Consider the following 26,927-nt stretch of genomic DNA (forward strand, 5'->3'; position numbering starts at 1 on the left):
AAAATGATTAATTTAGAAACGCAATGTCGTAAAATATGTTAAAGTATAGATTGAAATTATAAATCATAAATTGCGACCTTTAATTATTATAAGAAGCTCCATTATTCGAAGAATGCTACACAAGTAGAAGACGGCATGCAGGCGATCCCATCATTTAGTTTGCCTACACTTTGTCTTTGTGTGCTTTGGTTTAGACATATTTGATGTTGTAACCCACTTTTCTCTTGTTCCGCTACATAAACATAATTAAAAGGAAGGACAAGTATGGATTTTACCCGCATATTTAATGAGAACATGATACTTTATAGTTGACATTTAAATCACCATATTTAATTCTATAGATCTAAAAAGTCAAATATTTGGTTTTTAAGTGCAGAGCTTGAATTAGGGATGTCAATCTAATTCGAATTATGTGGATCGGCCTGAATACTCCGAAAAATTTGGCGGGTTAGAGTTATAAGTTCGCAACCGATATACAAAATGGGCTAAACGGGTTAGCCCATTAAGGTTGGCTGGTTAAATGGGTTGTGGGGTAGCCCGATTGGTTGCGGTTTTTAATTAAAAATACTAAGTTTTAAGGTTTTTTTTTAATTTTTGGATTTCACGCACTGCAATTCACTAGTCTTCTTCAATCTCCATTACACACATTTTCACTCGGTTCCACACTATTAATTTTTAAGTTCCACCTTAACTCATTCTTCCATCATTCCAACATCTGTCACCGTCGGTTTATCACTACCAAAGCCAATCGAAACAAAATTTAGAATTAGCCCATCAAAATTCCCAATATATTTAGTGTTTTAACAGTAATTTGTGTAATATATGATTTCTAAAATTTATAAAGAATATGTTATAACCAATGACAAAATAAAGACACAAATGCAAACTTTAACTCAAATTAATTGCTTTAATTTTGATTTACTTTTGTGTTAGAGCAAAATGAAAGTTTCATCTCCAACTAATATTGAAAACCATGAAAATTTAAAGATCATACACGATTCTAAAACTTAGAAGAAAAAATATCTAAAATTTAGAATTATTTTACGAAGGAAAATTTGACTACGAGATAGTATTGTTTTTAAAGCTTTTTGGCTCAAATAGCCCGATGGGTTAGCCTAAAACTCGGTGAATTTGGGTTAGGGTTGAATGAAAAATTCGTAACCTGAATAGCCCGTACCCAAACAGCCCAACAATCCGAACAAGTTGATCTAAATCCGAACAGACAAATTAACATCCCTACCTTTAATGATGGAGATTTCAACATAAAATTAAAGTACAATTAAAAGTAAAGAGTAAACGGCACCTAATAGAGAAGAGCAGTAGCACTAGCACAGCCTTCAAATTAAATGTAAGCAATTAAAGAGGTTGTTAGAGTAATCAATGAAAGCGTGAAGTTAGCCATTGCAACATAAATAAGGAAGGCAAATTAATCAAATTCTGTCAATTAGCAACTTTCTTAAATGATCAATTTAATACTACATTTTTCTTCATTGTCACATGCGCCTATATGTTTGAATTTGACATCGTTTCGAACGTTTTGCCCAGGTGGTACTTTCCGTTATATCTTGTATAGTTTCCCTGAATTATTAAATTATCGATCAATTGAGTAAAATGTCAAAGTTATAATGAAATTAATCATTTTTAAAGTTGTGATATTAATCGGAATTTGACCAAAATTTATGATTTTTCTGACAATTTACGTAATAAGACTATAGTTGATCCTAAGTTTGAAAACGAATTCCATGATTAGTTGGAGTCGCTGGTTTTTAATTTATGAGATATACCTAATTATGGTGGAACCCACCCACCCATCTTAATGAATTCAAGTAGTATAAATACACAACACAACACTCTTCAGTGGTGCCGGTATCCACTAAGACCAAAAAGATCCGCCTGCCCTGCGTCTAATTATAGTGTTATGTGACTTTCCCACTTCTTATAAGTATTAACTAACAATTGCAACTACTCCTATCTTACCTCATCACTTCTCAACCAACACTCTTTGAGTAGAGTTGTGATTGTGATGAAGGACAGCAGTATCAGAAAGCAAGGTGCTGCTTCGCCGTGCGCGGCGTGCAAGCTCCTCCGCCGGAGATGCGCAGGAGATTGCGTTTTCGCACCTTATTTTCCGGCAGAGGAGCCACACAAGTTCGCCAGCGTGCATAAGGTCTTTGGCGCTAGCAATGTCAACAAGATGCTCCAGGTTCGCTTATATCTTCTCTTCTGACTTGATAATGATTATGTCTTATTTATATATTCTTCGATAACTCATTATGTCTTATTTATATATTCTTTTGATAACTCTGTCCTAGCACAGGACGTGCATGTAATGCATCAACAACCGCCATTCTCCCCTAACATACTTAACATATATATATTTAGTTATACACTTATACTAGTGAAAATTAGTAAATACCCAACTCTTAAAACAGAAAAGATTTCTTAGGTACTAAAATTTTATGAGGGAATTCTTATAATTAAAACTATATATATATATATATTCTTGAAGTTGAGATGGTAGATGTAATGCTAATTTGTTCAATGTATGAAATCAATAGAAGAAGTTATCTACATATAATGATGATTCCGCGAATTATTGATGATGATAAATGCTCGTAAAAATAAATCACGACACAGAGAATTTAACGTGGTTCGATTTACTGAGGTAAATCTACGTCCACGGGGAGAAATGGGGGCAGGTTTGTATTGCTTGATCTGCCAAATACAGCTTACAACACAGACTTGCTATATGATTGTTTCTCTCGAGAGATTCTAACCTCTTCTATCAGATCTAAGTTCTATTTATATAATGAACTCAGATCATGGCTTGCATCACCACCCTAAGTCGTGGATGTCGTGTAGGTTATGGCCTAAGATCGTGGGCGAAGCGTAGGTCATGGCCTACGATCGTGGCCTGAACTGACATCACGTGGTAGTGGGTGTGTTGGACATCCTGTATGGGTCCACTAACTCCTTGTTCGGCCGAATACCGAGACCGAACTGCTTTGGTTGCCGATCTGAGAGTAGAGCTTGATGCCGACCTGAGAGCAGAGCTTGATTGGTTGGCTTTTACCGAGCTGTAGGCTGAGGCCGAACTCTTTGGTAATGCCGAACTGAACTCTTGGGCTTTGGGCTGGCCGAGCTGTCACTGCTATTGGGCTTGTTTAGTACGTACCCCATCACTACCCCCCCCGAAAAGCGAAGTGATTCACTTCGGCGAAGCGAGTCACTTCGGCATTCTGGAAAAGGGTACGGGGGAGGCTGAAGTCAGGGGACGTGCCCTGCGCGTGACTGCATTAAATGCGGCATTAAATGCGACAGTAAAATCCGGCCGTTGAATCCTGAAAAGGTGGGATATGAAACGGTGCGATGATTTGAAATCTTTTCCAAATCTGATAAATACCGTCTTTCTTCATCATTTGAACACCTTTGCTATTGGCTTCTTCTGCACTCTCTATCTTCTGCGTGAAAAATTTCCTTCCGCTTTCAAAAATTTCTTCAGACTACCTTCACCTTCAAAAAGTAAGAAAAATGTCTTCTTCTTCTTCTTCGGAGTCGGGTAGCGTTAGGAAAGGGGGTAAGGGGTCTTCTAGCCGGAAAGAATCCGGGGAGAAGACCGTAGAGTATTTTCACAGTATCTTGAGTAAGGATACTGTGATATCCCTTTACGAAAAATACTCTTTTCCTGGGGGGAAGGCGGTGGTACCTGACGGTGATCACAGGGCTGACTCCCCGCCGGAGGGTTACGTCACCGTGTATGAGGCCTGCTTAGAATGCGGGCTTCGTTTCCCCCTCCCTTCTGCCTTTATAGATTTACTAGATTTTTTTCAGCTTCCTTTAGGCCAGGTGACTCCGAACTCTTGGAGGCACTTGTCGGCCTTCGCTGCCGAACTCCGTAGGTTAGGAAGGGATTTGTCTTTGAAGGCGATCCTTAAATTCTTTCAATTTAAGAGGAAGGGGTCTTGGTTTTACTTGATCCCTTTACAGCCCTTTAGGGCCTTTTGTAAAACGAAGTGGCCGAAGTGGCAAAATCGCTTCTTCTACTATGATAGGACCGCGGCTCCTAGTTTTCCCTGGAGAGGGCCGGAGTCCGTTATCCGTCACCCTCGGCCTGAACCGTTGGACGAGCTCGATGGCGAGCTCAACAAGATTCCCATAGTTAGGAAACAATACACGGAGTCTGAGCTCGTCAAGGGCGACGTCGTGTTCGACATCTCGTCTTCGGACGAAGAGGCCGAGGGTGAGGATTTCTCTTTATCTTTATGCTCTACTGCTTTAACGAAGAAAATCTGACTTTGCTTTCTTGCTTTTTGGCAGTGTTCATGTTGAATAAGGCTATCAGAAAGTCCTCCGAGCTTGTGGAGCCGGAGAGAGAGAAGGCTACCAGCTCGGCGCCTGATGCCGAGAAGAATCCGAAGAGGCAAAAGACCTCTTCGGGTCCAAAGAAGCCGGAGTCGACTTCGGCAAGCAAGAAGGGGAAGACCCAGAAGCCCCCAAGGGCGCCAGAGAAAGACGTGGTCTTGGCGCCTCCTTCGGAGCATATCTGTGAGCCATTTTTATGGCCCACGGACTTCGCCGAGGTGAATTGTCTTCTTGATTCCTTGGCTTGGCTTGTCTTGTATTTTTGGTGCCCTCTGTTAACTTTTTTCCTTATCCATTTTCAGAGGAATGATATGCTCTCCAAGCTCGTCGCCGTCGAACTCTCCAAAGCGTCCAACGACTATGCCGAGATGCAGAGGAAATTGGCGGCTGCTTGTCACCGGGCCGAGCAGGCTGAGGCAAACTTTGAGAAAGCCAGGGCTGCTAGGATTTCGGCCCAGGATGAAGCTCAGTTTGCCAAAAACCAGCTCGTCATCCAGCGAGAGCAGACGAAACGGAGGGATGCTGCCGCCGTGGTTGCCCAAGGAGAGAGTCTCCGTGCCTACACGGAGAGACTCTTTTTGAGCAGCCAGTTCTCGGCCTTTGTCGGTAGTCTGGTAAGGCTAATTGCCGATAAGGGCGAGCAGGGGCCCGACGTCGTGCTGCCTCTGTACAGCCGAGAGATAGCTGCTCGGCTTCAGAATCTGCCGCTCCTTGAGGAGCTCGCTTCATCCTCGGTCCTGCTTTCTGCAGACCGAGTCCGGAGTTGTCGAGCTGATCGGGACGAGAACCTGGAGGCTATCTTTGCCTCCGTGGGACCCGTTTCACCCGCTTCGACTTACAACGGAGAGGGTGAGGCCGAGCCGCTGGAGCGGGAGGCCGAAGTCGATCAGGCCGGGCATCCGGAGAAGGAGGCCGATCAGGAGGCGGAGGCGAGGCCGGCAGGAGGCGAGGCCGAGGCTGAGGTAGCCCAGGAGAAGGAAGCTGTACCAGACCGAGGAGCCGGAGACGAAGCAGGCGGAGTATGATTTCGTCTCCCTTCTCTTAGTCTAGTTTCTTCCTTGTAAAATGGCCTTGAAGCCCTAGTGTAAAAAATTTTCCTTGTGAATGAAAAATTCTCTACATTTGTCTTCGTATAGCTTTTCGTACTCGCCTTTACTCCTGTTGTATTTTACTATCTGCTCGGTACAGCTGCCGAACTAATATAGCTGCTTTGTACTCAAGGAGATGGAGATACTTCACTGGAAACGGCTGTACTCTTCGGCTTTAGACGAAGCTGAGAGAAGAGCTATAGCCGATCAGACGAAGAATGACGAGCTTCTGGCTCGTTTAGTGAAGCTGGAGGCCGATAATAAGGACTTAGAGTCCGATAAGAAGGATCTGGAGGCCGAGCTGAATACGACCATTGCTGAGAGGACTGCGTACGAGGATTACATCCGTGTGCGCGGGGGATTGACCATCTCAGATGTTCAGAGTCGAGTTGACGAACTGTGGGAGGAATATCTTGTACTCCGGAGGAACAATGCGCTGGAGAGCTCGGCTTGCCAACAAGTTGTGAAATCATTACGGCGCTGGGCTTCTCGGTACGACATTGTCCTTTCTCGGCGCCCCTCCATAGAAAGATTCCTTCGGCATATCGTGCCAACAGATGCTCGCACTCCAGATCAAACCTCTGGTTCCCTTGTTCAAAATCCTACTCCCAGCCAACAACGAACTCCGGAACAGCCGGAAACGTCAAGACGAGAACGGGCTCAGGAGCAACCGGAATCGTCAAGACGGGGACGGACTGAAATTCGCCGAGGAGTTGTGACTATGAGCGAGCAAGATCAGCAGATGCTTATTGCAGAGACTCTTCATCGCCGAGGTGTTAGGACTTCTCGGGCTCGGGGAAGAGGCGTTGGGTCGAGGATAGCATCTCGTCGACCTGCTTATTCTTCATCTGCTCGGAACAACCGAACTCGGCTTCCAGAGGATTTTGCAGATAGGTGGCTTAACTTCAGCAACCCTGGACGGTAGAATAGTCCTTTGTAATAGCGTAACGCCATTTTGTAGGGTAGCGGAGTTGTATGCCGAACAAGATTTGATAAATGAAATTTTGTTTTCGCTTCTAACACTGTATTTACAGCTTAGCGAAAAAATTTCATCGTACTTGTCCTCGGTCTTATGAAGTAAACTTCTTTGACCGGACTTGGTCCTTGGTCTGATGAAATAAACATCTTTGACCGGACTCGTCTTTGGTCTGATGAAATAAACACCTTTGACCGAACTCGTCTTTGGTCTGATGAAATAAACATCTTCGACCGGACTCGTCTTTGGTCTGATGAAATAAACATCTTTGACCGGACTTGGTTTGTGTTCTAATTTTGCGATTTTTGTCGCCGGGATCGAACTTTCCCTTGTCCTAATTCGGCGAGTTTTATCGCGTGGATCGGACTTTCCCAGTTAACCGAAGTGGTCTTATGCAGTAAACCTCTTTGACTAGACATGGTCGTCCTCGGTCTTATGAGGTAAACTGCTTTGACCGAACTTGGTCGTCCTAATTCGGCGAGTTTTATCGCGTGGATTGGACTTTCCCTTGTCCTAATTCAGGCAAGTTTTATCGCGAGAATCGGACTTTTGTTGCAGTTCGTTTCAGACGAAGTGCTTGGTTCTTAAGCAGAATTGTGGTCTTGTATCCTCTTTAGAAGCTTTGACACACAATCGTGGGCTTGTTGCAGCTCGTTTCAGACGAACTGCTTGTTTAAGCTGAATTGTGGTCTTATATCCTCCTTGGAAGTTTGGACTCACAATCGTTGGCTTATTGCAGTTCGTTTCAGACGGACTGCTTGTTAAGCTGAATTGTGGTCTTATATCCTCCTTAGAAGCTTGGACTCACAATAGTCTTTAATAATCGATCTAAAAAGGGGATCAGTCTTTAAAGAACGATATACCTTGGTACCATTTGTAAGAGACGACAAGCACATAGGGACAAAACACATAGAGAAAAAATGAAAAAGACGAAAGAAAAAACTTTAAACTTTTTATAAAACGACAAGTAAAAGGTGCAAGCAAAAAACAAACAAATAAAAACACATACCCCTATGACCGAACTAGACACGAGACGGACTGACCGGACTTGTCTCTTACAAGTGGAACTTCTTGAGGTTGGAGACGTGCCATGTTCGGGGTACTTGTTCTCCTGACATGTGAGTCAATTTATAAGACCCTTTGCCGAGGACTTCTGACACCCGATATGGACCCTCCCATGTGGGTTCGAGTTTGCCCAGCTTTTCTGCTCGGCTTACTTCGTTGTTTCTCAAGACGAGATCTCCCACTTGAAATTGAAGCTTTTTCACCCTTTGGTTATAATACCGGGCTACTTGCTCCTTATACTTGGCTGCTTTTATGCACGCCAATTCTCTTCTTTCTTCGGCGAGATCTAGTTCTGCTCTCAGTCCGTCGTCATTCATTTCTGAGGAGAAATTTAGAGTTCGGGGACTGGGTACGCCGATCTCCACCGGAATTACGGCTTCAGTGCCGTACACCAGACTATACGGAGTTTCACCGTTGGAGGTTTTGGGTGTAGTTCGGTAGGACCATAGGACTTGAGGGAGATTTTCTACCCATTGTCCTTTGGCTTGTTCTAACCGAGCTTTCAACCCTTTCACCAGAATCCGGTTCGTTACTTCCGTTTGTCCGTTTGCTTGGGGATGGGAGACCGAAGTGAACCGCTGTTGTATGTTCAGCTCTTGGCACCAATTCTTGAACGTCTTGTCGGTGAACTGAGTCCCATTATCCGAGATGAGGATGTGGGGTATGCCAAATCGGCACACTATGTTCTTCCAGACGAAGTCCAATGCCTTTGAGCTCGTTATCGTAGCTAATGGTTCAGCCTCCACCCACTTCGTGAAGTAGTCCACGGCAACGATAAGGAATTTCATTTGCCGAGGAGCTTGAGGAAGTGGTCCCACTATGTCTATGCCCCATTGCATGAAAGGCCAAGGGCTTTGCATAGTGTATAGATCGGTCTGCGGCATCCTTGGGACATTTGCATGAATTTGGCACTTCGTACACTTCTTGACGAGCTGCACTGCCTCTTGTACCATGGTTGGCCAATAATATCCCCATCTCAGAACTTTTTTAGCTAAAGCTCTGGCTCCGATGTGGCTACCGCACGATCCTTCATGAACTTCTCTGAGGATGTAGTCCGTCTCTTCTGGTCCTACGCACCGCAATAACGGCTGGAGGTAAGACTTTCTAAAGAGGACTCCTTCATGAAGTTCGTACCGAAGAGCTCGGCACGTGATCTTCCGAGCTTCTCTCTTATCCTCGGGCAATTGTCCATGATCCAGATACTGCAAGATCGGCGTCATCCAGTTCGGCGAGCTGGATACAGAATGTACCTCGGCTTCATCAATGCTTCGATGCATTAATTCTTCCGCCTTTGAGCTCGGATCTGAGGCCAACTTACTTAAGGTATCTGCTCGGCTATTTTCCGCTCTGGGAATGCGGATTATCCGAAAATAGGAGAAACTTCGGCTGATGCTTTGCGCTTTGTCCAAATACTTCTTCATTCTCTCGTCACGGGCTTCACTTGTACCCAACATGTGATTTACTATGACTTGTGAATCACAATGGACTTTGAGAGATTTGACGAGTAGACTTTGCGCTAACTGGAGTCCGGCCAGGAGGGCTTCGTACTCGGCTTCATTATTAGTAGTGGGGAATAGGAAACGAAGTGAGTAGGTTACCTCGTGTCCGTCGGGAGCGACAAGTAAAATACCAGCTCCACTTCCCATCTTGTTTGAAGCTCCATCTACGAATCCGCTCCAGCAGTCCGGCGGCTCTACTTCGGATTCCAAGGGTTGTGCTTGTTCGGCATTGGCAGAATTCTTCTGTTCGGCAATAATAGGAATTGCTTGATCGAACTTCGCTTCTGCAAGAAAATCTGCCAAGGCTTGTCCCTTGATGGCTTTCCGAGGTAGATATTCAATTGTGTGCTCTCCCAACTCTATAGCCCACTTGGCGATTCTGCCCGATGCTTCTGGCTTGGTCAAAACTTGCCGAAGAGGTAGATCGGTTAAGACGCATACCTTGTGAGCATAGAAGTATGGCCGCAGTCTCCTTGCTGCATTTACTAACGCCAGAGCAATTTTTTCCAGAGGTTGATACCTTGTTTCTGGACCTCTTAATGCTCGGCTTGTAAAGTAGATGGGAAACTGCTTTAGGCCTTCTTCTCGTACAAGCACCGCGCTGATGGTTTGATCCGATGCCGCTAAGTATAAGAATAGTACTTCGGCTTCGGCTGGAGCAGAGAGAATAGGAAGCTCGGCTAGATAACTTTTGAGCTCGTCAAAGGCCTTTTTCTGCTCGGCTCCCCACTCGAACTTTGGTGCCTTTTTCAACACCTTGAAGAACGGCAGTTGCTTTTCGGCTGCTTGGGAAAGGAATCGACTCAGTGCGGCTAGACATCCGGTTAGCCTTTGCACGTCATGTATGGACTTCGGCATTGCCATGTTCTGAACGACTTGAACTTTTGAGGGGTTTGCCTTGAGTCCGTCTTTTGAAACCCAACAACCCAGAAACTTTCCCGAATCTACCAAAAAGGTACACTTTTGGGGATTAAGTTTGAGGTTGGCTTTCTTGAGCACGTTGAGAGTGGACTTGAGGTTGTGCTCGTACTCCGAGGTGCTTTTGCTCTTGACGACTATATCGTCAACATATACTTCGACTTCCTTTCCAATCAGGTGCCGAAAAAGCTTGTCTACCATCCTTTGATAAGTGGCTCCGGCATTCTTTAAACCGAATGGCATCTTTTTATAAGCGAAAATGCCGAAATCAGTAATGAAGGCCGTTTTTGAAGCGTCAATCTCATCCATTAAAACCTGATGGTATCCTTTGTATAGATCAAGAAAACAAAAAATTTCAAAGCCTATCAGAGCTTCTACTTTTTTATCTATGTTCGGAAGGGGATAGCAATCTTTGGGACAGTGCTTATTTAGATCGGTGAAATCTATGCACATCCGCCATCCTCCTTCCTTTTTCTTGATCATGACAGGATTGGCCACCCACGAAGGATACTTCACTTCGAATAACACATCCGCCTTCAATAATTGACGGACTTCGTCATGGATGACTTGACTTCGTTCTGCCGCAAAGAGTCTTTGCTTCTGTTTTATCGGCCGGACCGAAGGATCAATATTTAAACGATGAGTGATTACCTCGGGGGGCACTCCGGTCATGTCCAACGGAGACCATGCAAAGACGTCTTTGTACTCCTTGAGGAGCTGGATGGTTTTTTCCCGAAGTAGAGGCGTTCCCGCGAAGCCGATCTTAACCGTTCTGGATGGATCGTCTTCGTACAGCTGAACTGTCATCGAGTTCGGCTCCGGTATGACTTCGGTCATCGCCTCTGACTCCGGCTGCTGTGATTGCTATGCTTGGTGGTGCCTATCTGACTGCTCACCACTTCTAAGCGCAATTTGCAGGCATTCCTTTGCTCTTTTTTGGTCACCTCGGATGACCGCTATCCCTCCTTTAGTAGGGATCTTGATGGTGAGGTGATAGGTGGAGCAAACGGCCCGAACTGTGTTGAGCCAGTCTCTTCCCAGGATGACGTTGTACGGGGACCGAGCTTTTACCACGAAAAACTCAATCATCGTACTGGAGCTAGTAGGCGCTTTCCCCACCGTGATCGGAAGGCTGATAATACCTTCAGGGCGGGTGTCCTCCTGGGCGAAGCTCTTCAGGGGAAGCGGAGCCGGGCTGAGCCGAGCTGGGTCCACTTCTAGTTTGTCGAAGCACTCTTTAAAAAGAATGCTGACTGACGCTCCTGTATCCACAAACACCCTGTGGATCAGTTTGTTTGCCACTCCGGCTTGGATGACAATGGCGTCTTGGTGAGGAGAGATGGCCGGGACGGGATCAGCATCCGAGAACGTAATCACTTCGTCCTGCTTCAGCCTTTTATGCGTTGGCTCCTCTCGATTGGAGCCCCTGCGCTCTGACTTCAGGGACGACTTGGTCTTCCCGGCAGGGAGAGCGTCAATAGTCAGGATTACTCCATCATATTGCGGCTCGTCATCGTCTTCGGGATCCGGCTGCCTTTTCGGATCCTGAGGAGCGCAGTTCGCACCTCTCTGCTTCTTATTCTTCTTTGACTGCTTGCTTTGGTATTTTTTCAATGTCCCTGCCCTCACAAGAACGTCGATACCTGCAGCCAAGTTTCTGCACTCCTCGGTATCGTGACCGTGGTCTTGATGGTAGGAGCAGTAGTTATCCTGGGGTCGGCGCGCGGCAGATTTCGTCATCCGCTTTGGCTTTTCGAACAGGTCGGAGTGTAGTTCGAAAATTTCCGCTCTCGGCTTGTTCAGCGGTACGAACTGAGCGGGCGGCTTCTCGGGATTGAGACGGGGTCCCAATCTGTCTTGCACCGGAGTCCTTTGAATCCTTTCAAAAGGAGTTCGGCGAGGATGTCCCTGATCGCCAAAAGGAGTTCGGCGAGGATGTCCCTGATCGCTATGATCGGGCTTCCTCCTGTCTCCTCGGGACGATGAGCTGTCTAACGACCGTTTGCGACGGTCTGCCTCATCGGCTCGGGAGTACTGGTCCGCAAGGTCCCACATTTCCTGAGCTGTCTGCGGACCGCACTCAACGAGCTTCCTGTAGAGAGCTCCGGGCAGGATTCCATTTTGGAATGCCGAGATGACAAGCAGATCGTTGAGATCGTCCACTTGCAGGCATTCCTTGTGGAATCTTGTCATAAAGTCGCTGATTTTTTCGTCGCGACCTTGACGAATGGAAAGCAGCTGAGCCGAAGTGATTCGGGCTTCCGCTTTCTGAAAGAACCTCCTGTGGAAGGCATCCATTAGATCTCGGTAAGATCTGATGCTGCCCTGGGGGAGGCTATCGAACCACCTTCTCGCGTTCCCGATGAGCAGCTCGGGAAATAGCTTGCACATGTGGACCTCGTTGAGACCCTGGTTCGCCATGTTATATTGATAGCGCCCCAGGAAATCGTGAGGGTCCACGAGCCCGTCGTAAGTCATCGACGGAGTTCGGTAGTTCTGTGGTAGGGGAGTTCGGGTGATGTCGTCCGAGAACGGAGTCTTCAGTGCTCCGTACACGGCGAATCCGATATCTCGTCGGTATGGAGGAGATTGAGTTCTCCTGTGATTCCGGTACCGAGGAAGATCAGGAATATGTCGGGGTTGAGGATTCTTCTTCCTGGAAGACACGGCACTACTGCGGTAGTGACTTTCATGTCTGGATGAGGAAGGAGAATCCTCCGTTTTCGTCTTCGGCTCTTGGCTCTTTTGCAGGAAGGCTAAGAACTCATCCTGCTTCTCAGCCAAGAACAGCTTGACAGCCTCATTCAGATCAGGCTGCTGGGAAGACTCAGTGGGACGATTTTTGGAGCGGCCTGTTCCTTCGCCATGAGAACTGGTGGTGGATTTATCCCTAGGCTGTTTTCCAGACCTATGGGATGGATTGGCTTCCTCCGGGTTCTCACGGGCAGGAATGCGGGTATTCTGCGATCTGGTATGCATTTTTTGGGTGGAAAAAATGGATCAAAAATTCGCTTTATCACAAATTTTGTTCTTCGTTTCCCATAGACGGCGCCAGTGATGATTCCGCGAATTATTGATGATGATAAATGCTCGTAAAAATAAATCACGACACAGAGAATTTAACGTGGTTCGATTTACTGAGGTAAATCTACGTCCACGGGGAGAAATGGGGGCAGGTTTGTATTGCTTGATCTGCCAAATACAGCTTACAACACAGACTTGCTATATGATTGTTTCTCTCGAGAGATTCTAACCTCTTCTATCAGATCTAAGTTCTATTTATATAATGAACTCAGATCATGGCTTGCATCACCACCCTAAGTCGTGGATGTCGTGTAGGTTATGGCCTAAGATCGTGGGCGAAGCGTAGGTCATGGCCTACGATCGTGGCCTGAACTGACATCACGTGGTAGTGGGTGTGTTGGACATCCTGTATGGGTCCACTAACTCCTTGTTCGGCCGAATACCGAGACCGAACTGCTTTGGTTGCCGATCTGAGAGTAGAGCTTGATGCCGACCTGAGAGCAGAGCTTGATTGGTTGGCTTTTACCGAGCTGTAGGCTGAGGCCGAACTCTTTGGTAATGCCGAACTGAACTCTTGGGCTTTGGGCTGGCCGAGCTGTCACTGCTATTGGGCTTGTTTAGTACGTACCCCATCATATAACTACTTAAGGAAATTTGTCTAGTGCCTATGTATCATTATTCAAAAGTTGTTTAACTAACACTTTAATGATTCTTCTTTTTTTGTTTTGTTTCCTTTTTCAATGAGGGGTTTGAATCGCTTGTACGAATTGGTTATATAGGTTAAAAGTTGTCACCACAAATCCTAAAGTAAATCTAGCTACCTCTCCTTTATGGAACAACTTCTATTTTAATATTACCACTACGATGGCAGTTAAAACAGTTTTGTTTATTGTGTAGCCAATATTTCAAATGTTTTAGTCAAAAGGTCACTCTTGAATCTAGTAAGAAAATACGATATGTCTACCAAGAAAGTCAATTACTATTATCATATTTCACTACAACAAATTTGTCTAGTGGCGTAGTTTTAGTGACACCAAAATTTTCATTATATCACAATATAGTATATGCAATAAGATTTATTCCATCTGTTCGCAAATATATGTCCCATATTTTCTTTTCGATCCGTCAACCATATTTCATTTACTTTTTAATTACTATATTTAGTAAGCGCGACTCATATTGCACTAACTCATTTCACTCACATTTAAATATAAAATTAATATAAAAAAGTAGAATTCATATTCCATTAACTTTTTTCACCTTTATTCCTTTACACCTTTTAAACCCGAGTTTAGTCAAAGTGGTACACATATTTATGAACATGGCAGTATATTCCAAGAATTGAATTGGTTAATTTAGGTACTTTGATATCTTTTTCTTAACGAAATCACGTTTTTTTAGATGTCTTAACTAACGCTTGTGAGTATGAAGAAAAAAAATGAATACTATAAATAAAAGGCATGCATGGGTGAATCAATTGATTAGTTTGCATACGCATGACAATCTTTATTTCTTACTTATTTATTTGTTACAAAGGATTGAATAACAAAAGTATAGTAAAAAGAGAAAGAGAAAAGATGAGGCATCGTCCTCCGTTCTCCTAATTTAAAGTAAATGGGGCTCGCAAAGGATTATTAAAGAATTACATCAAGCATAAAAGAACAGGAGAGAAAAATAAAAAAAAAATCAAAATTTGTCCGTCAATTAAAAAAAGAAAACAAGTGGGGTCCAATAACTAAACCTTTTTACTTGTTGAAATTGCTAATTACGTGAAATATTCCAATTTTGATTCTCCGAAGTTAAAATAAATCAAATATATTGTTCCAATACTTGGTAACTTCTATGCAAAAGATAGACTAGTTCACTGTGATAAATCATAGATCGAACCGTTGAATCTAAGAAATTGAGTGTTATCATATACTCCCTCTGTCCTGCTTTATAGTCTCTGTTGCTTTTAAGCACTCGTTTTGTAAAAACGATAATCCCTCCGTCCCTCAAGAATATGCACTATTTCCTTTTTAATCCGTCCTACAAGAATATGCACTTTCTAATTTTGGAAAGTCTTTTCTCACTAATGAGGTGGGACTCATTCTCCACTAACAATACTTTATTTACTTTTTCTCTCTATCTCTCTCTTACTTTACCAATTTTACATTAAAACCCGTGCCAACCCCAAAGTGCATATTCTTTGGGGACGGAGGGAGTAATAAATAGTTAAAGTGGAGAAATGGTAAAGTAAGAGAGAGAATAATGTAGACAAGACTTTTCTTTATATTATTCTCGATCTTACTTTACCATTTCTTCACTTTAACTATTTATTATCATTTTTACAAAACGAGTAACTAGGACTGCTAAAGCGGGACGAAGAGAGTAGCATTGTATCGGCTAAATAATTGACATGAAAAAATAAACTAACTTAAAAAATTGCATACAGGATTTGCCGGAGCATCAGAGAGGAGACGCAGTAAGCTCATTGGTGTATGAAGCGAACGCGCGAGTGAGGGATCCAGTCTATGGGTGCGTAGGTGCAATATCATCACTGCAGCAGCAGATTGACGCACTACAAACTCAGCTTGCGCTTGCCCAGGCGGAAGTAGTCCACATGCGCATGCGCCACTACTCTTCTTCAGCCGACTGCGCGTCTCCCTCGACACGCGGAAGAAGGTCTCACAATAACCATCCCAAGTCCTCTTTCAACATTGATGAATCCTTCTGGCCTTAGCTTCTCATCTTCTATATTCTATATATTGCATTTTCTTTGATGTTTGTTTCATTTTTGTGTTTTTTTTATAATTTTTTTTCGGGTTTCATACATGCTATATATACATACACGTCTTGCTTGACGGGGCGAGATGATGGTGGTCGCCGGTCAGAGTCGGAGTGGTTAACAATATTGTAAATGCAAAAACAAAAGGAAAAAACATACAATCATAAGGTATAGAGTATATTATAGTTATGCTTGTGGGGTTTGACAATTTAAAAAATGCTTGTTAGTGACCTTTTATAGATTAAGATTGTCACAATCGATTGCTTGTTATGTTATTTTATGTTTTGGCTTTAATTATGATGTTTCACCACCAAGTTAGCAAAGAATGTTGTTGGGAACTAACACACGGTAACAAACAAAAAAGAACACAATAATTTGTTATTCAATTAGTCTCTGTAGTACTCTAGCTAGTCAACCAAATGACCAATGCATATAAAATTTCTCATTAGAATATGATGCAGTCCACTATTATATTGTATTAATAGAGTTGATAAATTAAAAAGCAATGTATGTATATGGTAGAAATACATGGTGCATTCCATTCCATCCTAAATTGATCAATTGTGATGTCACGCCCGCATTTTCTAAGGATAGAAAACACGGTTGATCGCGACTAGGGGAGGATTAAAGAAGCGGAGAAGAAAGGGGAAAACAACACAAATCGACCATAGCTCGAAACAAACGGAAATAGCTCGAATAAAATCAGAGTATCATTTCAACAATCAGCAATTCGAAACAAAATATTATCTTAACAATACTTGGCGAAAGAAACAATTTTCAGCGGAAGCATTCGAGGGTAGAATACTATTATGTGTGAAGACATAATATATTCAGAAAAGTTTTATTTACTATCTTCTTCACTTTCATGCTCAACACTCACCGCGCTCGTCACCGCTCAACCTGCACATAGGGAAAACATATGCAGGGCTGAGTACTTGATGCACTCAGTGGACAAATGCCAAAAACAATTTTATAAAAAAACAATTATATCATGTCACCATCGAGTGACCTCGGGGTTTTAACTTGAAAAGGCCCGAGACACTAAAAATATCTCCAGCACAAACTTTCAACTCATCCTCAAATCCTTTTTCCTCATCATTTCAAAACACAACCATTTCTCCTTGACTTATTTAAGAAACTGTCATATTTGTTCTTTAGGGTGCCGTGTAAGGGGCCCACTTTCCACGAGCACGAAAACCGGCCAACCCGTTCGATGAATCACGGTCCTCATTGTGTACACTAGTCCGAGTAGGGACGCACCCTTGCTAGGACCCGAATTTGATTAAACTCATAGTAGGGACTCACTCCTCACTAAGCAATCATCAACATCAACATCAACAACATAATGTGAAACGAGAATGTGGCCGCAAACTCAATCACTGGACCGGCCGACCCAAATGACGGCTCACGATCCCCATTGGTGTACACTAGCCTGAGTAGGGACTCACTCCCTAGTCAGACCCGAATTCGATTTCAATAGGTCTAGTAGGGACAACTCCTTTGCTAAACAAACAGATAGGCATTTCTCACAACAAAAACATGGCATTACATACCCTTTGCAAACTTTATTTTCCTCAAAAAATATTTAAAACATAAATCATTTTTCTGTCAAGGTTGGGCATCATTATATCACATCCACAAAGTTGAGCAATTCACAACCACTCAAAAGCTATCACTTTCACAACCAATTCACAACATATGACAATCACTTTCACACTTTAAACACATATATCACATCGTCATGGAATGAAATAATAATTGGCAATCACACATAGAAATCAATTCACCACTTAAAAAGATGCTCAAACCGGATATAATAAATCGCAAGCTCTTGAAAATAATTTAGTTCAAAAGCCCATAGTAAAACTTTAGTTAGAAAGCCCACCTCGATCGTTTAATTTTTTCTGAATTTGAATTCCTTACTTCGACTTCAAATTTTGTACGCGGAGAAATCTTCTTTGACTCCATTCTTCTCTCCTCTTTCATTTATTTTCGAGGCCGCCCGAGACATTGATCATTACTTCACACTTTTCCACTTTAATCCACCAAAACACTTGTTTGACTTCTGAGCCCAACTCCTCTATTTCCATCGGTCCATTTAGTGCAAACAAATCTAGCCCATTTCTTCTCATCTTTCTATTTATTTCCATTGTTGGATCAACAATCAAATAATTAACCAAGGCTCAACCACTAAAATATACTCAAAATTCCATAGGGTCCAAGTCCAAAGAAAATTCACTTAGCCCAAAACTCTCTCTCTACTTTTCCAACCTCACGGTCAACACCCCCAAATCAACCACCCTTTCTCACAAGTCACAATTCATAGCTACTGTCATCTCTATCTTCCTCCCCATTTCACTTCTTTATCTCCCGTCAAAAATCAGGAGTATCCCCAACATTAATTCACACATCTAAACTTTAGATTGAGACAGCCCTATCACTCGCCTGCTACCTTCATCGCAGCACCGCCGTCCCTCCGTCGAGCCGATTGCCGCCGCCATGGCCAGCCTCTGTTCGCGGCCACCGCTGTCCCGGCTCGCCGTCGCCAATGGACGTCACTGCCGCTGCTGTGCGCCTTTGCCTCTCCTCCGCGCAGCTGCCTGGATCGCCATCGCTGTCTTGCCCCCTTATCACCGTCGCTGCCGAAGTCCAGCCACCGCTGCTCCAGATCGAGACAGCCGCTGCTGTTACCTGCTGCAGCTCGCCCTCCAAGTCCGACGCCGCCGTCGCTGAACCGCTGCACGGCGGCTGTCCTTCGCCCCTATTCCCAATCTCTCTCTCTCTGTTCGCCCGTATCTCTCTCTCCAGACTCCCGAATCGCGACGCCATCGCTGGGGTCGCCAGCCACTGCCGCCTCTCTACTTTTCGTTGTTGCTCTCCCGCAAATTTGTCGACATCTCCGACCCAAAATTAAAAGAGAACTCGCTTCATCTCTCAATTCCTCCGATCTGAAATTCATCGTCGCTGCCCCACGCTCCGAATTGCAGCGCCGTCGCCGATGTTTTCGTATTCTCGCCTCTCTGTGTTCAGCCCGTTCATCCCTCTCCGCATCGCGCAAGAACTCTCTTTTCTCTCGATTATAGTTGTGAAAACAATTCGTGGGATAATGAAACTTGAAAGTTGATATACGTGGGTTTGTATAGCTGAAACTGCTCTCGCCCATTTATTCCTATATTTCAGGTAGTGTGGATCATGACATATCATGGCCATATTATGTGGAGCGGAAATTGGGTGAAATCAAATTATTGGGAGTAATCCGGCGGTTTTCATCGCCAATTGGGCTTCAAAATGTAGTTTCAAACAAATGAATTGGGCTTAGAAAATTAAATAAATTGGGGGTAGAAAAAGAATAATTGTTATAGGCCCAAAATGAAATATCCTTCTATTGACTAACGAAACAAAGGCAAAAATTTTCAGATGCACAAACGATGTCACTACAAGAAATAAAAAGGGTAAAAAAAGTCGGGGTATTACAGGTGACATGAAGAGTGGTTCATGAGATATAGAGTAGTACTTTCAGTTTTCTCTTTATACCAAGGTAATTATTGTTATAATTATTTTTATTTCATTTGCCAACAATATAGATTTTTAAAATAAACTGTATATTGAATTTAATTTTTATAATAAGCATTTAAAGAATAAATTTGAGAGCGAGACATATGGTATATGAACGAGAGGACCAAGAATGAGACATTAATCTCATCTATAAACTTTCGGTCAACATGTAATTACAAAATGTCTAACAAATCTTAATTAATTAATCCGCATTAGAATTTATATGAAACTGTATAATATCAGAAGACTAGGTATCGTTTTTTAAAGATTAGGTATGTTATAACTACAATTTAACCTAAAATTAACATGGTCATCTGACATATGACATAAACAAGAGATGACATTTTTTATAATTAAATAGATATAGTCATATTTCAAAATAAAAAATATTAGAATTGTTTTGGATTTAGTCTTGTCCAACCAACCACTGCCAAATCGAAACCAAGCAACCCCACCCCTGACAGAAAACAATGAAAAGAAAGAAAAATAGTGATAAACTATAACCCTACTCCGGCCCAAAACATAAAAACGTAAACGTGATTACCCACGTTGATTAATTTAGATGATACAATTAACAAAGCCCAAACAAATAGTTGAATTTATTTTAGTTTATGATATAATGATTATTAGAAAGTACTCCATCGGTCCCGGCTAAGATGAAACATTTATTGGTCAACACGAGATTTTAGGAGTTATTGATTAATATACTTAATTTGAGATAAAAAAAAAGGTGGGTGTAAGTATTAAAATAGAGAGAGAAAGAGAGATAAATATTTTAACTGGAGTGTGAAAAAATGGTTAGGTGTATTAATTGGAGAGAGAGAGTTTTCAAAAATGTATGTCATCTTATTTGGGACAAAACAAAAGGAAAACATATCATCTGAAGTGGGACGGTGGGAGTAATACTCTATCTGTCCACGAAACAATATTCACATTTACCATTTTTGTCCGTTTGCAAAATATTGCCCACATTTACTTTTTTCAATTTTGAGAAATGAACTCATTTTCTACTAACTCATTAGGCCATCCACAACGTTGTTCCTATATCGTTCCTTAACCGTTCCTTAAACTACTATTAGCGGGCCCCACTGCACATTTTTACTCCATTCCTTAACTAAGGAACGGAACCTGCAACCCTCCGTTTCTTATCGGTTCCTTAACCGTTCCTTAAATTACTATTCATTCAATTTCATTTTTTTATTTTTATTTCCAACCCAATTCAATTAAAACAAACACACTTCATTACATAAAATAAACTTACAACATAAAATTCGTAAAAAAACATAATTTAATAAATTCCTAAAAAATAAAAGTACACAATTTAATAATTTCATCCCCCAAAGTTTGCTCAAATATGCTCAATTAGATCCTCTTGGAGTTGGGTGTGGGCGCTAGAGTTGCGTGTCCTTGCACGAGTAGATAACCGTTCTTGTATAGACGGATGCGCTCCACTTCGAGGCGGACTACTTGCGGTTGAGCTTCCGGGGGATTCGGGGTCGAACCAATTTCCCGCCTCGGGTCCTTCGTCTTGGACAATCATGTTATGCAGGATTATGCACGTATACATGATGTCGACCATGCTCTCCATGAACCACGTACGAGCCGGAGCTTCGAAGATGTTGAAGTGCGCTTGGAGAACCCCGAACGCCCTCTCCACATCCTTGCGAGCAACCTCCTGCTTCTGCGCAAAAAGAGTCTGCTTTGGGTTCTCAAGTCTGCTGCACGTCTTCACGAAGGTAGGCCACTTCGGGTAGATGCCATCGGCGAGATAGTACCCCATTTTATAAAGCTGTTTGTTGGCGACGAAGTTGATGGCCGGCGCTTTACCATCTAAAACTTCGGTTAAGAGGTCGGATTGGTGGAGCACGTTTACGTCTTTGTTCGACCCGGGGACCCCGAAGTATGTGTGCCAGATCCAAAGCCGGTAGTCGGCAACGGCCTCAAGTATAACGGTTGGGTGGGTGCCTTTGTGGCCGCTCGTGTAGGACCCCCTCCACGCCACCGGGTAATTCTTCCATTGCCAGTGCATGCAATCGACGCTGCCGAGCATCTCGGGGAATCCGTGCACTGTTTCGTGAAGGTCGAGTAGGAACTGACAATCGGTCGTGCTTGGCCTCCGGAGAAATTCGTCGGTGAAGGCTGCCCGGACGCTTTTGCAGAATTTGAGCAAGCACATTAGCCAAGTGGTGTCTCCGATGTGGAGGTATTCGTCGAACATATCGGCCGTTTGTTCAGTCGCAAGCTGGCGGATTGCTGCAGTACATTTCTGCAGCGTCGTGTGGCAGGGACGGTCGATCGCGTCGAACCCTTCCTGGAAGAACTCTTCTCGGGCTGCCAAAGTATTCGCGATGTGGAGAAATAGCGGTTTCCCCATGCAGAAACGGCGACGGAAGTAGGTATCTCCCCAAACCGGGTTATCGCAGAAGTAGTCGCGTACTAACCTTGCGGCGGCTTCCTCCCGGTTACGATGGATGTACGTACGGGAGCGTCGTTGGGGCGGCGCGGCTTCTTCCGCCTCCCGTCGTCGATCTTCTTCAAGTGATTGTTCCATTATTTGACGCATTTGTTAAAAAGGATCCATTAGTTTGATTAAATTTGGGAGAAGAAAAACAGAGTTGATTTGAGATGAAAATTGGGGTGGAAATAGAGAGGATTTGAGAGGAATAGATGTGTGTTTGTGAGTGAAATGAGTATGAAATATGAGTATTTATAGAGTAAAGAAATTAAAAAAATTTTAAAAAAAAATAAAAAAACGGTAACATTACCGTTGATTTTTTTTTTAAAATTAAATTTGATTTTTTTTTAAAAAAAATGAATTATTGCATCACCGTGACGAAACCCACTCGCGGGGGCAGCGAGTGGGCGTAACGTATGCGCTGGGAGCTCGCCACGTCGCCTCGGCGCGTGGCGAGACGTGTCGTGCCGCGTCTCGCGGCGATGACTCACGGCACGACATGGGGACGACACGGGCATCCACAACGCGTGTCTCCGCGGTTTCGTTCCGCAGACACGGAACGCGGCACCGTGAAGGCACGCGTTGTGGATGCCCTTAAACTCATATTCTGTTATAAATCAATATATAAAATGAGATCAATATTCCACTAAGTTTTTCAACCTACTTTCATTCACATTTCTTAAAATCCTCCCCGAGTCAAAGTGGAACTTTAAGTCGTGGGCAGAGGGAGTACTATTATACACAACTAAGATAGATCTCATTTTACATATAATGGACTCTATCGGTATGTTTGTTTGCCAGAATTATATCTTGGAAAATAATCTAATTTCTTAATTTTTAAATTATGATGTTGGTAATATTTTTATTCTAATTGAGAAATTAAGCGAAATCACTACTCTCTCCGTCCCATAAAAATATGTAAATTTGAAATGACACAAAAATTAATACTTAATTGATAAAATAAAAGAGAGGAGGAGAAACTCTAAATCTAATTATTTAAATTCTAGTATATTATAATACTGTAATATAATTATCATCATTATATTTTTAATTAATAATTTATTAAGTAACTCTAAATATAATTATAAGATTATTTTTCATATGATTATTATTAATAAATATTTTATTATAATTAGCTGATTACGTTAATTAGTTAATTGAGCTATTATTTTAGTTGCTTGCTTGATTGAGTTATTGTTTTAGTCTTTTCTATTTTTGATAATTTCTTTCGTTATAATGGGATGAGCTCCATTATATATCCACTAACAATACTACAATTATTTTTTCTTTCTATGGCCTCCTCTCTTACCTTACCAATTTTGTATTAAAATCAGTGTCGTCCTAAATGTCCATATTTTATAGAAGAAATGTGTCACTAGTTATTTTGATTTAGCCCACTATAAAATCAAAATATAAATTTGGGAAACAGTCAGAAAATCTCTGACCAATTTCTGAAGATCATCAAGTGGAGAAGCAGCAAGCTACTTCGATTCTTTATCAAGGTATCGATTACTCTAGAAACATAACTGAAGAAACTATTTATGAGGGAGGGGTGTTCTGATAATCATTTATAGGGTTGTTATTTGTATTATCAATAAATTTGAATGAAAGTGTTATTCTACTTATAATTTAAATTGGGTCTGGGGATGTAAATCGGTTTGGTCCACCGAATTTTGAGTTAACCCTACTCGGAGTGCAGATTAAACGGGTTAGAATTTTTTTGCGTTAAAATTTTCAATCCCAAACCTAAATATTCGAGTTTCAGATTAACACATTAGGGTAATGGTTAAAAGTTAATGATGAAAATCAATTTTTTTTCAATGATATTTAATTATAATACTGCCTCTGTCCCCAAAGAATATACACTTTGGGGTCGGCACGAGTTTTAATGTAAAATTGGTAAAGTAAAAGAGAGGTAGAGAGAAAAAGTAAATACAGTATTGTTAGTGGAGAATGAGTCTCACATCAATAGAGATAAAATACTTTCTAAAATTAGAAAGTGCATATTCTTGTGGGACAGACTAAAAAGGAAATAGTGCATATTCTTAAGGGACGAAAGGAGTATAAATTATATAAAATTAAACATATAAATTATACAGACATCATAAAATTTAATGCATAAATATTTTAAAAATCGTAAAATATATGCATGATCTCTTCATTTAATATTAGAATACATTACTCACACGTCACATAAAATATGTGCATATGATATGACACAAGAATTAAGACAAAATTAGTAAAGTAAGAGAGATAAGAAGGATAGTTAAAGTAGTGTTAGTGGATAGTGAGATCCATATTATTATTAGTGTTTTGATGGTGATATAAGTTGTAAATAACTTAGTGTATACGAGTAATAAATTGGGATGACTTTCCATAAATGGAAATTCCCATATTTTTATGGGACAAGACGATAATGGAAAGTGCACATATTTATGGACGAACTATTATTTATCGCATTGTATTTTTTATAATTTATTTTGAGCCAACTCTACTTCGATTGCTAATTAATCCGGCGCAGACTAATCGAATTAATTCCTATGTCCACCAATAAACGATCAATTTGCTATTTTCGTTCGTCCACCAATAAAAGACCAATTTATTTTTTTTACTCTCCCCGTCTCATAATAGATGGCAAACTTGGAGAATGACACGAGATTTGAGGAGATGTTTTGTGTGTTAGGAGGAAAGAGAAATTAGTACTATATGTATATTAATTCGAAAGAGAGCTTTTTTTAAAAAAAGAAATGTGACATTTTTTATAGAACAAACTAGAAAGAAAAGTGTGACATTCATAATGGGACGGAAGGATTATCATTTTTGGTGAAAGACCCAGTTTTCCACTAACCATTTCCTACCTCTTTTAACTATATTTCTTAATTATATCATGTAAAATGAGGACTTGTAATCGTAGATGGATGGAGTATGATTATTTTGGATTCGAAATTCACAATCCTAGCCCAATAATTTGGAAGGTCCGAACCTAGTGAAGATATTCTACTTTAATTCATAAATTACGTGTTTTTACTAAATATTTAAATATTTTTATTTGATGCTCCTAAATATTTCTTCGAGTTGAGTATTAAAACAATTAAAAATATTTTTGCGAGTCCATCATTCAAAAATGACATTAATATTATAGAAAATAGATTTGAACCAGAAAATATATTTTCAAAATAAAAATGTCAAGCTACGCGCTAATCATTGGCTACATTTTCGGGTTCGGATCGCAATCCTCGTCACAGCACCAATTTGATCTCCACCATCCGTTTCATCATAAATCCAACGGTCAAAAACATGAGAAAAAGCAAGACGAAATTCAAAAATCCCGCTCGTCAAAATTTCCACTCAAATCCCAATTCACCATCCTATAAATACAATCCCCAATTTCATCTCAGATTTCAGATCTAAATTCAGAAACACATCTCATTATACACTTGCATCACTATTGTGAATTCAATTTGTCTATCAATGGCGAGAACGAAGCAAACCGCCAGAAAATCGACCGGAGGGAAAGCACCACGGAAGCAATTGGCGACTAAGGCGGCGAGGAAATCCGCTCCTGCCACCGGAGGTGTGAAAAAGCCACACCGTTTCCGGCCTGGAACCGTCGCTCTGAGGGAGATCAGGAAGTATCAGAAAAGCACGGAGCTGCTGATTAGGAAGCTGCCGTTCCAGAGGCTGGTGAGAGAGATCGCCCAGGATTTCAAGACGGATCTCCGGTTCCAGAGCTCCGCCGTAGCGGCGCTGCAGGAGGCGGCGGAGGCCTATTTGGTCGGTCTGTTTGAGGACACCAATTTGTGCGCCATTCATGCCAAGAGGGTCACAATTATGCCCAAAGATATCCAATTGGCTAGGCGAATTAGAGGGGAGAGAGCTTAGGTTGGATCTAGGCATTTTTGACGTTCAATTCTATTGAACAGAGATTTTAATTTTAGAAATTATTTGATTTCTCTCGATCCCTAAATTTGTGTTCTAAAATTCATCTCATTTTGGGTTTGGACAACTTGAGTTATACTCCATTACTTAATTAGTTGGTGAATTTATTGATTAACATAATCTTACAGGTATGTAGTTGCACGGCAAAATTCCAAGAAAGGACGTCATGGGAGCTCTTATCCGCTATTTGTACCCGCAAAAAAAAAATTTTCCAATGAAGTGAAAGACGCGAGCGCGTCTCGCGTGTATAAATATGAAACATGCGTCTCTCTCGCGTGTATAAACAAACACGCATCACCGTGTCGCGTCGTTGTTTATACACGCATGAGGCTCATGCGTGTTTGCCTCACACCTGAATTTCGTCGGAGAAAAATGGCTTTTACGGCCTTCATTGTAAGCTCCGCTCTCTGCAATTCATGCTTGTTTATGATTAATGTGCTCGATTGTTTTGTTTATGCTCGTCTTTGCAGCATTGTAACAATTTGTCGGAGTCACTCAAGTGCAAGGACAATGGGAGACCGGTGGTCCTCGGCTGCGATTCTAACGGTCGGCAGTCGCTGCGCTTCCAAGCTTCTTGACCACTTCCAATCAGTTCGTTGACGGCATCCTGGTTCCTAAAAGTGATACTCGTCTCCGCATTTTCTCAGGAACTGCCAATCCTTCTCTGTCTCAGGTCTCTGCTTCTTTATACACGCATGAGCCTCATGCGTGTATAAACAACGACGCGACACGGTGATGCGTGTTTGTTTATACACGCGAGAGAGAGACGCATGTTTCATATTTATACACGCGAGACGCGCTCGCGTCTTTCCCTTCATTGGAATTTTTTTTCTTGCGGGTACAAATGGCGGATAAGAGCTCCCATGACGTCCTTTCTTGGAATTTTGCCCTAGTTGCACACTTAAAACAAAAAATTAAAATTATTAACAAAAATAAATTAAAATTGAAACTAAAAGAAATTTGGGGATTGAAGAGGTTACGAGGTGCGTAGGTGTCGTTCAAGTGAGGATATATCCTACTGGCAGGATAAAGATCCTAACTAAGCCTAGACCTCGTCTTCAAAGATTCCTCAACCCACTTCTACTGATCAGTATAGTGGAGGTAAGGGTCGAATCCCACAGAGATGGTGCGTTTAAACTACTGCGGTGATGTTTTGGAGGGTTGGTTAGCTACCACGCTCGGGTTGAGTTTCTACTTAGGCGAGTAATTAAAGGGTGGCGTCCTACTGACTAGGATGGGGGAGCAGATCATGGAATGCAACTGTGTACGTGGAAATGAG

At 42.1% G+C, this 26,927-nt stretch overlaps 2 protein-coding genes across 2 annotated transcripts; both read left to right on the forward strand.

Annotated features, from left to right (window-relative positions):
- Window positions 1-1,890: 1,890 nt before the first annotated feature.
- On the forward strand, window positions 1,891-15,725 carry LOC121765510 (LOB domain-containing protein 4-like). Its single transcript, XM_042161691.1, has 2 exons — window positions 1,891-2,203; window positions 15,367-15,725. The coding sequence occupies exons 1-2, from the start codon at window positions 2,024-2,026 to the stop codon at window positions 15,652-15,654; spliced, it is 468 nt and encodes a 155-aa protein (XP_042017625.1). The 5' UTR covers window positions 1,891-2,023; the 3' UTR covers window positions 15,655-15,725.
- A 9,372-nt stretch (window positions 15,726-25,097) lies between these two features.
- LOC121765511 (histone H3.2) lies at window positions 25,098-26,468 on the forward strand. Its single transcript, XM_042161692.1, has 2 exons — window positions 25,098-25,591; window positions 25,777-26,468. Exon 1 carries the CDS (start codon window positions 25,181-25,183, stop codon window positions 25,589-25,591), a length of 411 nt encoding a protein of 136 aa, XP_042017626.1. The 5' UTR covers window positions 25,098-25,180; the 3' UTR covers window positions 25,777-26,468.
- The last annotated feature ends 459 nt before the right edge of the window (window positions 26,469-26,927 follow it).

Source organism: Salvia splendens, chromosome 14, assembly GCF_004379255.2.
Source record: "Salvia splendens isolate huo1 chromosome 14, SspV2, whole genome shotgun sequence".
NCBI classification, from domain to species: Eukaryota; Viridiplantae; Streptophyta; class Magnoliopsida; order Lamiales; family Lamiaceae; genus Salvia; species Salvia splendens.